Here is a 15,755-nt window from a genome sequence, read left to right as displayed (position 1 = left end):
CATCTCTTGCTTAAAACTCTCCAGTTCTGGGGGCGTCTGGGTGGCTCAGTGGGTTAAGCCACTGCCTTCGGCTCAGGTCATGATCTCAGGGTTCTGGGATAGAGTCCCGCATCGGGCTCTCTGCTTCCCTCTCTCTCTGCCTGCCTCTCCATCTACTTGTGATTTCTCTCTGTCAAATAAATACATAAAATCTTTAAAAAAAAACAAACTCTCCAGTTCTGAAAAAATTTCTCCTCCTATGGTATCTTATTCCTCCGTTGAAGGAAATGTTTTTATTTTTTTCCTTTTTTATTATTTTTATTTTTTAATCCTTTGTTTCCAAATTTATTTTTTTTTTTATTAACATATAATGTATTACTAGCCCCAGGGGTAGAGGTCTATCGCCAGGTTTACGCACTTCATAGCACTCACCATAGCATATACCCTCCTCAACACCCATACCCTCTCCCCTCAACCCTGTTTTACGAGATTAAGAGTCTCTGAGTCTCTTAGGGTTTTTCTCCCTCCCGATCCCATCTTTTTAAATTTATTCCTTCCCTACCCCCCCCCCCGTCCTGCCTCTCAACTTCCTATCAGAGAGATATGATAATTGTCTTCCTCTGATAGACTTATTTCGCTAAGCATGATACGCTCTAGTTCCATCCATGTCGTCGCAAATGGCAAGATCTCATTTCTTTTGATGGCTGCATAGTATTCCATTGTGTATATATACCACATCTTCTTTATTCATTCATCCGTTGATGGACATCTAGGTTCTTTCCATAGTTTGGCTATTGTGGACATTGCTGCTATAAACAGGGTGCACGTGCTCCTTTGATCATTATAATGGTTTGTTATCTTTAGGGTAAATACCCAATAGTGCGATTGCTGAGTCACAGAGTAGCTCTATTTTCAACTTTTTGAGGAACCTCCATGCTATTTTTCAGAGGGGCTGCACCAGCTTGCATTCCCACCAACAGTGTAGGACGGTTCCCCTTTCTCTGCATCCTCGTCAACACCTGTCGTTTCCTGACTTAATTTTAGCCATTCTGACTGGCGTGAGGTGGTATCTCATGGTTTTGATGTGTATTTGCCTGATGCCGAGTGATGTGGAGCACTTTTTCATGTGTCTGTTGGCCATCTGGATGTCTCCTTTGCAGAAATGCCTGTTCATGTCCTCTTCTTGTGTTTTTAAAAGTAATTCTTACATTGGAATCTGGAGTACGTTAGCGAGTCTTAAGCAAACTTTAACCACTTGCTAGATTTTCATACTGATTGATGCCCACTGCTAGTAGGCTATTAGGTCTGTTTTCAATTTCTACCGATTTCACTCTAAAAAATTCTTGTCAAATTAGGTGTGGGGAAAACTGGAAAACTGAGGGAGAGTATCTGTAAAAATTCAAAGGAATTCTGTATTTACCCTACATAAAAGACTCTAGCAGGCATCTAGGAAATGGCAACAGGCTTCATCAAGAGTGGATGGAAAAATCAGTACACACCTAAAATCAAGGAATTAAGGCATTCATAATTTTTGGTTTCCCAGTCCAGAAAGATCTGAAGGCTTCTTTTATTTTTTAAGATATTTCTACACCGAGTATGGCGCTTGAACTCTCAGCTCTGAGATCAAGAGTCACATGCTCTACCGACTGAGTCAGCCAGGCGCCCCAGACCTGAGGGCTTTTGCTCAAGAATCCAAGAGACACCAGATCACAGAAGCTTCATTTCTGTGGGAGGCTGAACATGACCTGCTAATCCACCCCATCGTACCCCAAAAAAGGCTGAAAATCGATAGCACTCTTGGCCTGAAATATATTACCACTGTCTCTGGATTATTTCAGGAAAACCACGGAGAGCCCCTACTTGAGTGCCAACAGCAGGCTCAACCCTACACCTGAGGGTATGAATGAAGACCGGCGCAGGGAAGGAGGAAGAGGGCCGAGCAGATGACTCCCTTCAGCAGTGTGCAAGGCCAAGGCCAGTCCGACGTTAGGATCCCACTGTCCAGGTCTAGCTCATTTCACACACAGATATCTTACGGCTGATATTTCCTGATCACCTAAAACACAAATTACGATGTTTCCCACACACATGTCAGCTGTGGCTAACTACAGATTACGGGTGGAAAATGACCGGAAAGGGCATGTGGAAATACTGAACGTGCCAAGGTAGGAGACCCACCGGGCACCACAGGCAGGTGCCCTGGACGCAGCTGAGACCTAACGGGCCTTTCAGGTGTTTCTACGAGAGCACGTTCTGGTTCTATCTTCTGCATCTTGCCTCCACCCGAGAGTACGTTTACACTCTGTGATTTGCATTGTGGAAATAAGCAAATTAAATGCCTTTTCAAATGACGCTCATTCCCTAGGCCGCTTCCCCCAATTATTCTTCCATCATTAAGCACAATTTATTAACAGCTGAGGACAAAAACACCCTCTTCCCACTTCCCAGAATGGTTCAAGGGCAGAGAAAACGTTCAAAGGGTTAGTGGACTGAAGCCGCCGCCGCCATCTAACCACCACCACCTTCTGGGTTATCGAGCTGCATGCCAGAAAGGCCAGAGGTAAGAATTGCAGGACCAAGCTGTGGAGAAGCATTGACATAAATACCTCACTTTCACTGGATACTTTTTTTTAAGGGGGCAGTGGTGGGAAACCCCCGTATGATCCTACCTAGCAAAGGGCCTGAGGTGTTCATGGTTTCGAGTTACCACCACCCACTGCACACACACACACGTGGCTGCTTGCTAGCGCGGAACGCAAACTACACAGTGGGTTGCTCTGAAGACCTAACACCTAGGAGGACTGAACTGAAGGGTCAGAACATGAAAGAGAGAAGCAACTGAAGTGACTCTGTGAGAAGCAAGTGCGTGAAGCGGTGACTACTGGCCCTTTCGGTACAGGTCCAGGACCCTGGCCTTAGCCACACCAGCAATGGAGAGCCCACTGTGAGAAAACCCTTCAAACTGAAAAGTTTGGGACCATCTAGGTAGGGCCTGACAGAACTTGAGTTCTCTAAATGTTTACGAATCCCAGCATCCAGGAGTCAAGAAGGTACACAGGTCACCAGTGACCGGATTACTAGTTTTCCTAAAGCTGGGTCTGGAGGCCACGTGTTCCGGATATGGGATTTTAGGCAGTTAAAATCCCTTAGCACTTCACTTTACAAGATGAGTAAAGCAAAACCCTTGCAGCCTGCTTACGTGGGCGACAGTGACTATGAACGGGCAGGGGAGATAAGAGAAATACCAACGGTAAGTACTGAAATCTATTCTGGGCCCTTCAATTTCTGCCTTAAGAATGGTGAAACTACGTTCTACTTTTAGCACTTCGCATCATCCAGAAAGACTTCTCTCCTCCTCCTCGACAGATCTGTTCTCAAAAGGAGTATGGCAACCCTGAGAACAGAGGCCCTATTATCCCCCATGACAACCTTTATTTTGCCTGAATAAACTTTACAGTTCTGAAAAGTTGGAATCAAGTCTTTAGATGATTACCTTCTCTTAGAGCATAATGCACTCTTGATCCCAGTTTTTGGTTCAGGACAGACTTTCTTGTTCCAGATTTTAGGAATGGATTAGAAGTTCCAAGAGTCATTATTTAGAGAATACTTTATTAGTTTCTGTAATCAAACCCATGTAGATAAGACCTTACATATTTGATACAGTGCGTTACCCCTGTACAAATGGAAAAAATTATGTTTAACATTTCTAGACCAATATGGCTGTTAATTTCTGTACAACGCCAACCCAACACGGCACAACTGGGATACTTTGTCCAAAGTTGACAGCACAGCTCAAGTTTCCAAAAATTCAAATTATTTATATATATATGTATATGTATGTATATATATATATATTTTTTTATTTATTTATTTATATAAAAAGACCAATAGCAGTATGTTATGCATCAATAGCAGCAACAGCTTTTCCAGGTTCTGCAGTCATCTGAACAAAATTAGAGAGACATCCAGCACACTCCATTAATAAAAAAGAAAAAAAAAAGGTAAAAAAACAAAACCCCAGAAAACAGCTAAGTTCTGTTACTGTTGTGGTACCTGGCACCATTTTTTTAATTAGCTTCTCAATCATCATCTGGAAAGAAAACATTCTAGAATAACATCATTAAAAACAGCTCTGATAAAGCACGGTCACTATTACGTATCATAAAGCAGGTACAAGGTATTTTACATTCACAGAGGTATGATACAGTACTGTCCTACATCTATAATACTAGAAGATACAATTAAAAAGGCATTATTTGAGACTTGATTCTACTTTCCCAGCAGAGGGCCCAAAGGATGGTAGGACACAGCTCTGGTGAAGAAATGACCTTCTTCGACAGGATTTCCTTCCATTAAGGGCACAGTTCTAGGTATTCACTGCTCTTGATGAACATCAGTTAAAAACCGTTAAAAACAAATGAACAAACAAAACCCCACTGGATTCATATGAAGATGGCCGAGTGGAGGCAAGCCAGACTCAAACTAGTATTTTACCCAATCTGTCACGTGTGAAGACATGACAATTCCATGGAAGAAGGAGACGCCAAGCAGCACGTCTAAGCTCTGGGCCGCAACCGAAACACAGCACCATTCCCGACGGAAGCAGCAGCCGAAGCCTGCCCGCCTGGACACGTCCAAGGGTGTGGACAGCACATTCCATCACCTGCTCACTCGTCCAGGAGGAAGGGGAGATCAGGGACTGTATTTTGATTGTGTTCAACTCAATCACAATGTTACAAAAATAGCAAGCTGCCGTAATACAAAATAAGGCTCCTCTATCCAGCACCAGTTATCTTCGGTTCCCGACCACCAAGCCCACAAATGCTACCATCACATCCAAAGCACGTTAAGGGAGCAAAGACACCACCCGGTGCATTAGCTGAGTTCCCTTCGTTCGGGCCTGGCTAGTCCTCTGCGGGGTTGTGTTCCTCCTACTTCTGGTGTTTCATCTAACCGTGAGGATTTCAGTTCTAAAGGATATGCCTTCCAGGAAAGTGCGCACGAACCTGCTGTACGGATTCTGACCGGAGAAGCACGGCCGTCGGCACGGTGCGCACTCACAGCAGGTGCACGCGAGCAAAGCCTCATTTCCCTGCGCGGCGGCTGTGTCAGTGTCAGTGTCAACTGCTCCCATGTCCCCCGAGCACCTCCCAGCTCTGGACAGGATAACGGCACAGGCCATTTTACCCCTCTGGCCGCTGGCATTATCCGACTTCGTTCTCCCTCGGTCCCCTTGCCCTCCCCCAACCCCTGCAATAAACCACAGCCTTTAAGATTTTGTTTCTTCCGTTTTGATCGCCTGAGGTTTGATTGGTCCAGTTCTAACAGGTTTGGTGGCTATGGTGGGTGCGGGGGGCGGCTTTTCTTCTACTTTTTCCTGACAGACACCAGGAGGGTCGGCCAGTGTTTCAGGAGGTTTACTTGAATCACTGTCCACTTTCGGGGCTTTGCCTCCTATCTGTTTGCTCTGCTGTTGTTCAGAGAAGAACCGCTGCGTGGACTGAAGAACCTCTGCTCTCTGCTTTGCCTTAAAAAATGAGAAAGAGCGACTGAGAACACCGCAGCATGAGCGGAGCCTGTCCGTCCATCTCCGCTCACTCTTGACCGACCACAGACCCGATCTCCCCATGTCTGGCCCAAACCAGAAGTACCTCAATGATCTTTCAGCTCTTAAAGGACAGATTTCTTCCTATCTTGGCAAATATTCCATGTGATTTTTTTTTTTTTTTTAAACATTTGAAAACAGAACCACCTCCCACCACATTTTCCAAGTTTGCCCTCTTATAGAATAACAAGTCAGAAATTGCTGTTGGTCTGTAACTTTTCTGGAACAAAACTTATCGATATCAAATTCTATTTAGGAAGGCTGCTCACAAATTTGAAGACCGATATACGCAACACGTAAAACTTCTAGTCATCAATAGGTGGTCTATAATAAGACGAAAAGGAAGCACTTATATCGCGGCATTACCAACACCTACGACCAAATGTCTTGTGGCTGAGTCCTCTGCCCACAGCTCTCTTCTGCAGGGGAAGAGCATCAGAAGTTAGTAACTACGACTTCACTTGAGCACTAAGTTCTGATAGCTCCTACCACATTCTGAGCTGGTAAAATAATTTCCTACTTTTACTGACTATGTCCCCCAAAGAACATACTTACGTCATCTGTAAATCATACCACTGTAACGGACACAATTAAAACTTAAGTTTCTGTACTGAAGGAGCCCTTCATGTTCTACAGGAAACCTATACTATATAAAGATCTAAAGCAATTTCAAGAAAGTTTTACCCTCCCCGACCCCATTGTAAGCTCTAATGTCATTTCCAGCACAGGAAGGTATGAGAATCAAGTTCCAAGGAGACAGAACAAGAGGAAACCTTGGCCCAATAGTTTCCAAAGATGCCTACACATTTTTTAACAGAGGGAAATCCTAGGCCCACAGCCTTAATAAAAGTAGATCACATTTAACAAGAGTTTCACTGCAGAGTAGTCTTTAAATTTGATTACTCAGGATGAGAAATAAGGGATATCAATGTGGAAAGAAACCAGCGAGTCAACCGAATTTTCTAAAAGGATGAGCGTAAACATGTTTCTGATTCAGAGTAAAGCATCACTATGGGCACTGCCCTGTTTGAAGGCAGCAAGCTTTGTCTGTTCTGGTCTGACCCGATATATGGATGTGTACGCACGTATATATAGTGACAAAACAGGCCAAATTACTAAGACCTCTGAAGTCAAGTCCAAGTAAATACAGAACTATGGACCCCGCTGGCTGCACGGGCAGACGGTAAAGGTTATGCTATGAAAACTGTCCCCACACAGACTCGTCAAGGCACCCTTCTGCATCAGCAAACCTCACATTTATCAGTGCCTTTTATTATGAAGGATCCCAAAGTGCTTTTTTCCGTTCTTCATCTACGACTGCACAATCTGTTGTGGAATACAGCCAACTCAGGTGGCAGGCAAAAAAAAAAAAAAAAAAAAAAAGGTATGGAAACAGTTTGAGAGGAAAACTGTACTTGCGTGACTCACGAAGGAAGAAAAATCAAGATAGGTATAATCTCTTAACCACTCCGAATTTTCACGTAACCGTGATTCATATCTTATGTCGGGGGGTGGGGGGGGCGCGGAGGGATAATAAAGAAAACAAAGGAAAAAAACCAAAGAAAACGGGAAGTCTGTAATAATCCACATTATTTTCTTGTTCTTCCAAAAATATAGCAGCTAAACTCAGATCTCCCTCGAATATTCATTTTATAAGCAATCCATTTTGCCAGAGTTTAAAATGTTAACTTGTTTGCTAACTACAGTTGCAAAAAAAAAAAAAAAAAAAAAAAAAAAAAAGATAAAAGATAAATTAAAAAAGGGGAATAGGAGAAAAAAAAAAGGAATAAATAAAAGTAGTTAGCTTAGTTAAATTAGCTGAGAAAATGAATGCCTGGGTTTGTGGTTATGGGTCCAGAGGCATCTTAAGACATGGTTCAGAGACAGATGCTTGCTCTGTTGGCTGTTAACACTGTACTAACCTTCATGTCTTGTTCAGCCTTCAACGCAGCCTGGGCCTGATTACCTCTGACTCCAGATAGTGATCCACAAGGACCCCTGGCTACATGTGGCAAACGAGCATGGCTCATGAGGCCTGTGGTCAGCGGAGGAGGCATCTGACTGGCCAGTGCCATTGGTGGCCTCTGAACAGGCGCTGGGAAGGTGTTAGTATGTGGGGCTCTTACCAATGGAGGGACCAGGTTAGGCTGAGAGAGAATCTGAGTGAAAAAAACAAAACATACAACATTGAACTGTTAAAAAAAAATTTTGCCACCCAGACCAGGTTGGCTTATCTCAGAGTAAATCTGTGCCCATTCTGCCAAGTGAAAGGAAGTATGTAGGCATTTGTGCCATTCTACTATAGGGACCAAGAACAAACAGGCCATGCTTGGAGACTCTAACAGAAAAATTAGCAAAGCACGCTATGGCACTGTAGTTGGTTCCTGCATTTCAGCTACAAATTCTGAAGGGGGATGGAAAAGCTATTAAACAGGGTAATCTTTTTAAAAAGATGTAATTGCAGAAAAGGCACACACTTATACCAAACATAATCTGAAGATAAATCAAAGTAACACCAATTCAACACGTAAGTGTCTTCTCAGGACTCGACACTCATTTTCAGAGTTATGATAAATTTTAGTCGTCCCATTCGTTCAGCGAAGGGAAGAGAAGCCAATGTCTTTACACATATATTAGAACATCCTTTAGAAACTTTAACTCAACTACACACAGTTCTCTTAAAAAACAAAACAAAACAAAACAAAAACCCAACGACGACGACGACGACCACGTAACAAAAACTTTAAACCTAGAAAACTTTTAAGCACTGGGACCCTTCTCTGAAAGTCCACTTCTTCAAAAAAGATAAAAGAAACAGGACTGAAACAACCAGAGCTGTGTGGGGAATCTTTTGGCTACTCCTGTCTGCTTTAGCACTATACAGCTACTACCTGCAGCTCACGAAAAACTGCGGAGAATATCTACGAAGGTCATAAATGTACTGTTAAATAAGAAACTGTTTCTCATTAAAGACTATGTTTCTAAACTACTTATAATATGGCAAGATTATGAAATCAGATACTTAGCCAGATTAGCAATCATTTCCAAGTACATAATACTCATTTCTCACTCGTATCTGCCCACCTGGGGTGCAAACTGTGTAGGAAATGGTTGTGTCATTCTCACAGTGGCAGGGGCTGACGGGAACTGCTTCTGATAGACAATGCTGTTCATTTTGCTGGACTGGCTGTTCGGACTTGTGGAAGTAGCCCTTGGGAGAAAGCCGTCACGGGTCAGTACAGTAGTGCCAAATAAATGATATGCTGTTAGATCTTTAGAGACACTGCTCTTGGCAGACGCTTCATTTGTGGTAGCGGAGGAAAATCTACCAAGGGGAGTTACCGAACATTACGGTAGCAGAGAGACACTGGAGGGGCAGAGGTGAGAAAGAACTCTAGCTAGATTTGCCCTGTATTTAAAAAAAATTTTCTTAAAAATATAGTATAACATATACATTCTTAATTTAATAGCTTAACATTTCAGATAACACTATCAGAATGTCTTGTGCTTACCACAGGCCTGGTGACATAGTAAGAATCTAACAAACAAATTGTGTTTACTTATTTGGAAATTCAAATGCCCATTTTACCGGAAGGGACTAGATGTTGGTGTGGTGCTTCTACCGCTGATTGGAGGTGTGCCTGGCTTTATGTCAATGCCACTTCCAAAGGCTTTCAGTTCCATTTCAGACATCTGAGGAAAAAACAAAGAGAAGACTTAGCGCTTCTGGACCTCCATAAGCTAAAGAGGTAAAGAATCTTAGTACAAAAATCCTATAATTAAGTTTTAAATAAATTATCAAGGCCAAATTTATGGCCTTGATTTAATTTAAATAATAATTTAAATAATGATTTAAGTAAATTATCAAGGCCAAATTTGTGGGTAAAAAGTCTTAAAAGACTGTGTAAACCCAATTCATCCATAAAATTTGTGAATTCTTTGTTACTAAGTAAGAAACAGAGGAAGTCAAACACATCACAAGTAGATTTAAAAAGTTTTTTTAAAAAAAGGTACACTGGGGCTTGGGGCACCTGGCTGGCTCAGAGGGTGGAGCGTGTAACTCTTGATCTCGGGCTTGTGAGTTCAAGCCCCACACTGAGTGTGGAGATTACTTTAAAAATAAAATTTTTTTTTGAAAAGAGCACATCAGAGTGTGAGATCTCCTAGAGAGGTAAATACTTATGCATTTTATTTTTACAGATAGAAGAGGTATACATCTAAACACACAGCCTCAAATTCTCAAGGAACTGCAAATCCCTCTTTCACTCACTTTTCCTGTGGTGGCGATCATGCTGTGCTGTGTTCCAGCTGGGATCAATCCTCTGAAAGGCTGGCTTACTTGGGCCGGACGACTCAGGCTCTGGGCCTGGGCTTGTGGGGTGGTGTGCTGTAATGGGGGCTGAAGAGTCTGAGGCAGAGCGATTAAAGGCTGCCCTGTAGATCCAAAATTAGGTAATGAAAGCTGGGATGCTGGTAAAGGTACTGTAACCTAGAAAATAAGCAAAAAGAGACTGTGGCCATTTACTTGTCTCTGTCATCTGTACAGCCCTGTAACTCTCTAGACAACTCTAAAAACCTTAAAAGTAATAGTTGAAACAGAATACTTCAATCTATTAATATATTTCACATATTGTCTTTTGCTTAGCCGTTACCTCCATTCTTTTATTAAGGATGTAACAACAGACGACTAGCAGTGCAGACGCTAGCCAAACCACTACAAAGATGTCTGAATGAATCCACGGGATAGGTCTAATAAACACATAATACAATGAAGTCGTGGCATACAATTTAAGAAAGTAGTGTTGCTTCACTCTCCCAAACAGACATCTTTACTGTTTTCAGGTCTGACTAAAATAAGCTCTGACCAGAAGAAAAGTAACCTTTCAGTTTTCGTATAAGCAGTATCTAATTTGAATGTCAAGGTAACAGATACATTTATGAAGTTTCACCCCTAAAATAGCCACCAGAATACAGAAATGACTAACTGTTTTTCTCTCTCCTTCAGTCCTCCATGAACTCGTGAAGAGCAGATGCAGGACACTGTTGGCAGTTTGTGCACGTCTGTCATGTACACCCGGTCACAGGCTCCCACACTGTTCTAAGTACTGGACTGAGCAGCGCGACGGTCCGCAGAGGCCCCTCCCTCTCTAGCACAGATGCGTAAGCATACACGGGTACGCGCTTACATGGAACTGTATATCCCCGACAATGGTTTTCCAACTTTTATATGCATGGAATCCTTTGTTGAAATAAATGATTACATGGAAACCAATTTAAAATACAGCGCGAAAAAGCAGAAGTGACTGAAGTGGGGCTGAGGAGAGAGGTGCTGTGGGACTAAGCACGGTCCACCACCAGTGGACTCCACAGGATTCCTAGGACACCACAGAGAAAAGTCTGAAAACCACTGAGCCATCTCCCCATCTTGGTTCTATTAAAACTGCCAAGCAAAAACAAATGCAATAAAAGTAATAATAATAATAATAATAATAATAATAATAATGAAGAAAATTGAGGAAATTTACCATGCCATAGTTTACCTGCTGGAGAGCACTTGGTGACTGGGCAGTGTTATAAAAATTTGTCTGACCAGGCTGTTGTACTTGTCCAGAATAAAGATTTGAAGCCTGGGTAAGATTTGCTCTAGCCTAGAAAAAATTGTGTAAGAAAACAGCAGTAAGAATGAAATACTTCCAATTCAGACATCAAGGATGTACAATCTCTAAGAATTTTACTATTAGGTAAAAGGACCTTTGGTTTTTCATGTCTTTTAACACTTTTTCTTTAAAAAGTGCATGATTCTAGCCCCCTGTGCTCCCGTCTTACCTGGAGAAGATGCGTATCAATTAGCTGGGAACCTCCTAGTCCCGATGCCTGGCCCAGCTGATGTTCATACAATATAGGAATAGGCTGCGTATTCGAAGTTTGTTGAAAGGCAAGACCTGATTGTGCCTTTGCAAGTTCCTGGTGTTGGACAGCTGGAAAGTTGTGGATGGCAGTACCGGAAAGAACCACAGACGGCTGGGACAGACTGCTCTGCATGAAGGCCGGCTGAGATCTACACAGGTATTAACAAGAAAAGACTTGTATTAGTAGTCAATTCTATTTAGGCATCTGGAAATCCTGGGAATGAGTATCCCAAATGACCAAGCACTCTAACAAGCACAATTTAGACTGTGTCTAAAGTACGTGTTTCATGATTTAGAGCCCCATACACAACAAAGTTCTAGAGAGAGGCTTGCTCTTCCTGAGTAACTAACAAGAGTTTCTCCTCTTGAACAACGAGAATGATTCTCTTTTCATGTCTTCACTAGCAGGCTCAGAACCAGATCTGCCTTTCTCTTTGGTATCAACATTTTATTCAAATTTATAGCACTAATAGCTGATTTTTCTTATTTGTATTTCATTATTCTATTTACATGTGTGTCAATGTGTGTATTAAAAAGAAGATCTTGAGAGAGCGAGCGAGCTCGAGTGAGTGGGAGAGGGGTCAAGGGAGAGAGGAACAGTCTCAAGCAGACTTTGCTGGGTGCGGAGTCTAACATGGGGCTCGAGCTACAACCCTGAGGTCATGACCTGAGTGGAAAACAAGGATCAGACTCAACCAACTGAGCCACCAGAGGCCCATATACTGCTTGTGGGAAATCTCAAGGCCTCTACAGAATGAAGCATAGTCGTCCAACATCAGGATTACCCACAAAGTTTCTGTTTGTTTTTAGTGAGGTATAATGGAAATGTAATGGATTAATTTCAAGTTTACAACATTATTCAGTATTTGTATGTATTATGAAATGATCACCACAGTAAGTCTAGTTAACCTCTGCCACCATACATATTCACAACAATACTTTTTTCTTGTGATGAGAACTTTTCTCAAGATCTACTTTCTTAGCGAATTTCTTTCTTTAAAGAGAGAGAGAATCCCAAGGGGGATCCAAGGCAAGGCTTGATCTCACAACCCTGAGATCATGACCAGAGCTGAGATCAAGAGTCGGATGCTTTAACTGAGCCCCCAGGTGCCCCTCAGCAACTTTCAAATATGCAACACCGTGTTACAGTCGCAGGGTACAAACTGCTAGCTACAAAAAAAGTCATGGGAATGTAACGTACAGCATGGTGACTACAGTTTATAAGACTGTGGCACATTTGAATGGTTTTTAAAAAAACTACAACGCTGGAATCTGATTTCAGACTACCCTCTTACCTCTGGAATGGGGGCCTTCAAGCTATACTTTTACAAATGCTAAGATACGGAGTAACTGTATCAAGGCACTGGATTCAAGACTGTATTATCAAGAAGTAGTATCATTATGTTTTGTTAAAACTGACATTTGTGGCAGAAACAAAGGCCATTTAGCAGAAGTGCTAGCCTCAGGTCATGGGCAGTCTCTCTGCTTACGTGTCACATGTAAATCGGGAAAATGAAAGCATACGCTTATAAACCACGCCGTCCTGGGGTGCTTGAGTGGCGCAGCTGATTAAATGTCCAACTCTGGGATTCAGCTCAGGTTGTGATCTCGGGGTTCCACAACAGAGCCCCACATCAGGCTCTGTACTCAGTGTGAAGTCTGCTTAAGACTCTTTCTCCTCCCCCCTCCCGCCGTGGGCTCTCTAAAATAATCTTAAAAAAAAAAAAAAAGACAAACCCCCCAAACTACTGTCTCGGCAGACGTTGATTCAGGGATCCGGTGTTAGTAAGCACTCTCCTGACGAGGCTGACAGCAAGAACAGCAGAAAGACACGGCAGGGACACAAACAATCGCTTTCCAAGGTTAAACCTGGGCCTTCCAATACACTTGTCATTACTCACAATCACACATACAGCTGACGTTATTTTTCTATGGAACAGGTCTGCTCTTCAGAAATACATCTTCCAAGGCAATCGTTAAAAGGGGACTAGAGATGCAAAACGTCAGAGCACTGCTACTCCATCTCCCCCGGCGATGCAAGACACTAATTCATCACTGAGCTTTTTTTTCTGCACAGCTGGAAAGTAGCCCCAAACTTTCCAGCCATGCTGCAAGTAGCTAATACCAACTAAAAGGAGATTTCCTTAATCACAAAGCTAACTTACAGTGAATCGTTCAAAAAAACAGTTGCTTCTCTACTTGTCATCACTATCCTCACTGCCTCTGTTCCCTGCCCGGCGCCCTCCACCCCGCCTCCTGCCCCCCTGCGGTTCTCTGCCACGCCCCACGCAGGCTCCAGGGCAGGCGCGGACGCACAGCTGCTCTGGAAGGGGGCAGGCAGCCTTCCAGGACCCTCAGCAGCTATTTCCTCTGATTCCTAATTGTTCTGGGATTGTTGTTATCCTCGTGTTCAAGAATATCTGAGATCTTACTTTGTTCAAAAAAGTCTTGACGGAAATTACTGAAAGCTAGGTTTTAAGACATAAAATCCGCAGGCTTCATCATTCCGAGGACTTCGGTGAGATTCTGGGGGAAGGAGGAGCAGCGGAAGTGAGAGCGGGCTCACGAAGCACGCACCTGTACGGCTGAAGCGAGGACGTGAACAACTCCTGAGCCTGGGACACAGCAGGGCCGGCTCCCAAGTTCAGCGGGGCCTGATGCTGTCCCTGCAGCGGCGCGTAAATGGGGATCGGGATCTGCTGAACCGAAGTTGGCTGCGATGCAACAAAACCACATGAGCACCCTCTACACAAATCACAGTATTTGGGAAAATAAAAATTTGAGATACGAAAAGAACAGAAAACATCTATCAGCTCCCTTTTAAAACAAGACCAATGTAAGCATCTAAATTTTCCTTTCAATACATTATTCTAGACTGTTAGCCACTAAGTTCTGGCAAATTTGGGAAAGTATGAAAATTTTGCTAATACATACCAAGGTAACCACAGACTGTCCCATGTTCAACAGAACATTTCAACTTAAAGAGCCTTTCAGATACGTATTATACCATTAGCATGCCAAGAAACAAACACGTGATCAAAGTCTGAGCTATTTACCTGAGAGAGACCTGGCTGGAAGCCTTGCTGCTGAGCCAAGGATGGCGGCGCCAATCGTGCGTGCTGGGTATTGAATAAATGACTCGTGTCCATGTAGAAAGCAGGGATTTGAGCTATACAGACCATCAGGAAAAACAAGCAGTTTTAGGTGTCTAAGCTTCAGAATTTTCCAAAAAGTCACTAACATCCAAGTTTTGTAGCAGATTTTAAATTAAGTGAGACCACTGAAAACTAACACAGCCAAGGAAAACTAGAAAAATGAAAAGACCAAAAACTTCCAGCAGATAGGTATATGCAAATTAAAACAATAAAACTCTAATACAACAGGGGTTTGAACTGTGTATTTTTTTTCATATAATTCAGTGAGGTACTGTAATCATATTTTCTCCTTATGATTTTCTTAGCAACATTTTCTTTTCTCTAGCTTACTTAACTGTAAGAGTGAAGGGTACAATACATGCCAATATACAAAGTATGTGTTGCTGAACTCTTTATGTTACCAGTAAGGCTTCTGGTCAAAGGTAGGATACTTGTAATCAAATCTGGGGGAGTGAAAAGCTGTATGTGGATTTCTGACTATGTAGGGCATTGACACCCCTAATCCTTGCATTGCACAAGGGTCCACTATACTTTGAGGGTTTTAAAAAAACACCCTCATACACTTCCAATGGGTATTAACTAGTGAAATCGGACATGATCTACTCAAAGTGAAAATGAACCCACTGGTTATCAGCAAATCTATTCTAATTCTGTATCTACCTACTAGAATTTAACAAAATATTTCAAAGGAACTAGAATTTAATAACTGAAAGAATCTGGTTTAGATGCTTGACAGATTTCTATGTATTATATAAACTATTTTGATCTGCTCTTTTTATGTATGTTTTGGAGAACTTTCCATACTGGTTTTTAATTTGTCACCATTATAAACAATACTGCAGTGAATGAACACACTCATACTTATGTCTCTGATGAACACTAAGTTTATCTATATGGTAAGATTCCCATGAAAGTTGTTACTACGGTTCAGTATATACATATAAAATATTCTCGTACTTTTCTAAAAGAATATGTCAATTTGTAGACTCATCAGCCATGCACTTTAAGAAACTATTAATAATACCTGTGACCCTCATAAAACTGAGTATTATCAATCTTTCTAATATTTCCCATACAGAAAGGCAAGAAATAGCCTCACTGTTTATT

The 15,755-nt window shown here is 42.3% G+C and overlaps 1 protein-coding gene across 13 annotated transcripts in view; it reads right to left on the bottom strand.

Annotated features, from left to right (window-relative positions):
• Positions 1 to 3,568: 3,568 nt before the first annotated feature.
• Positions 3,569 to 15,755, bottom strand: part of PRRC2C (proline rich coiled-coil 2C) — a 95,379-nt gene continuing 83,192 nt past the window's right edge. For 3 of the 13 annotated variants that reach the window (XM_059146859.1, XM_059146856.1, XM_059146857.1), the window contains exons 27-35: positions 14,550 to 14,662; positions 14,071 to 14,207; positions 11,411 to 11,642; positions 11,110 to 11,232; positions 9,855 to 10,073; positions 9,174 to 9,277; positions 8,669 to 8,795; positions 7,507 to 7,743; positions 3,569 to 5,506 (exon numbers count right to left, since the gene is read on the bottom strand). In XM_059146859.1, the coding sequence (XP_059002842.1) occupies positions 5,249 to 5,506; positions 7,507 to 7,743; positions 8,669 to 8,795; positions 9,174 to 9,277; positions 9,855 to 10,073; positions 11,110 to 11,232; positions 11,411 to 11,642; positions 14,071 to 14,207; positions 14,550 to 14,662 (1,550 nt within the window). In that variant the 3' untranslated portion in view covers positions 3,569 to 5,248. Of the gene's footprint in view, positions 5,507 to 5,950; positions 6,004 to 7,506; positions 7,744 to 8,668; positions 8,796 to 9,173; positions 9,278 to 9,854; positions 10,074 to 11,109; positions 11,233 to 11,410; positions 11,643 to 14,070; positions 14,208 to 14,549; positions 14,663 to 15,755 lie in introns of all 13 variants that reach the window. The other 10 variants (XM_059146858.1, XM_059146860.1, XM_059146865.1 and 7 more) reach the window with 8 other exon arrangements.

This window comes from Mustela lutreola, chromosome 14 (genome assembly GCF_030435805.1).
Source record: "Mustela lutreola isolate mMusLut2 chromosome 14, mMusLut2.pri, whole genome shotgun sequence".
Taxonomy (NCBI): domain Eukaryota; kingdom Metazoa; phylum Chordata; class Mammalia; order Carnivora; family Mustelidae; genus Mustela; species Mustela lutreola.
The sequence above is the reverse complement of the archived record's forward strand: the minus strand, read 5'-3'. Positions and strand labels throughout refer to the sequence as shown.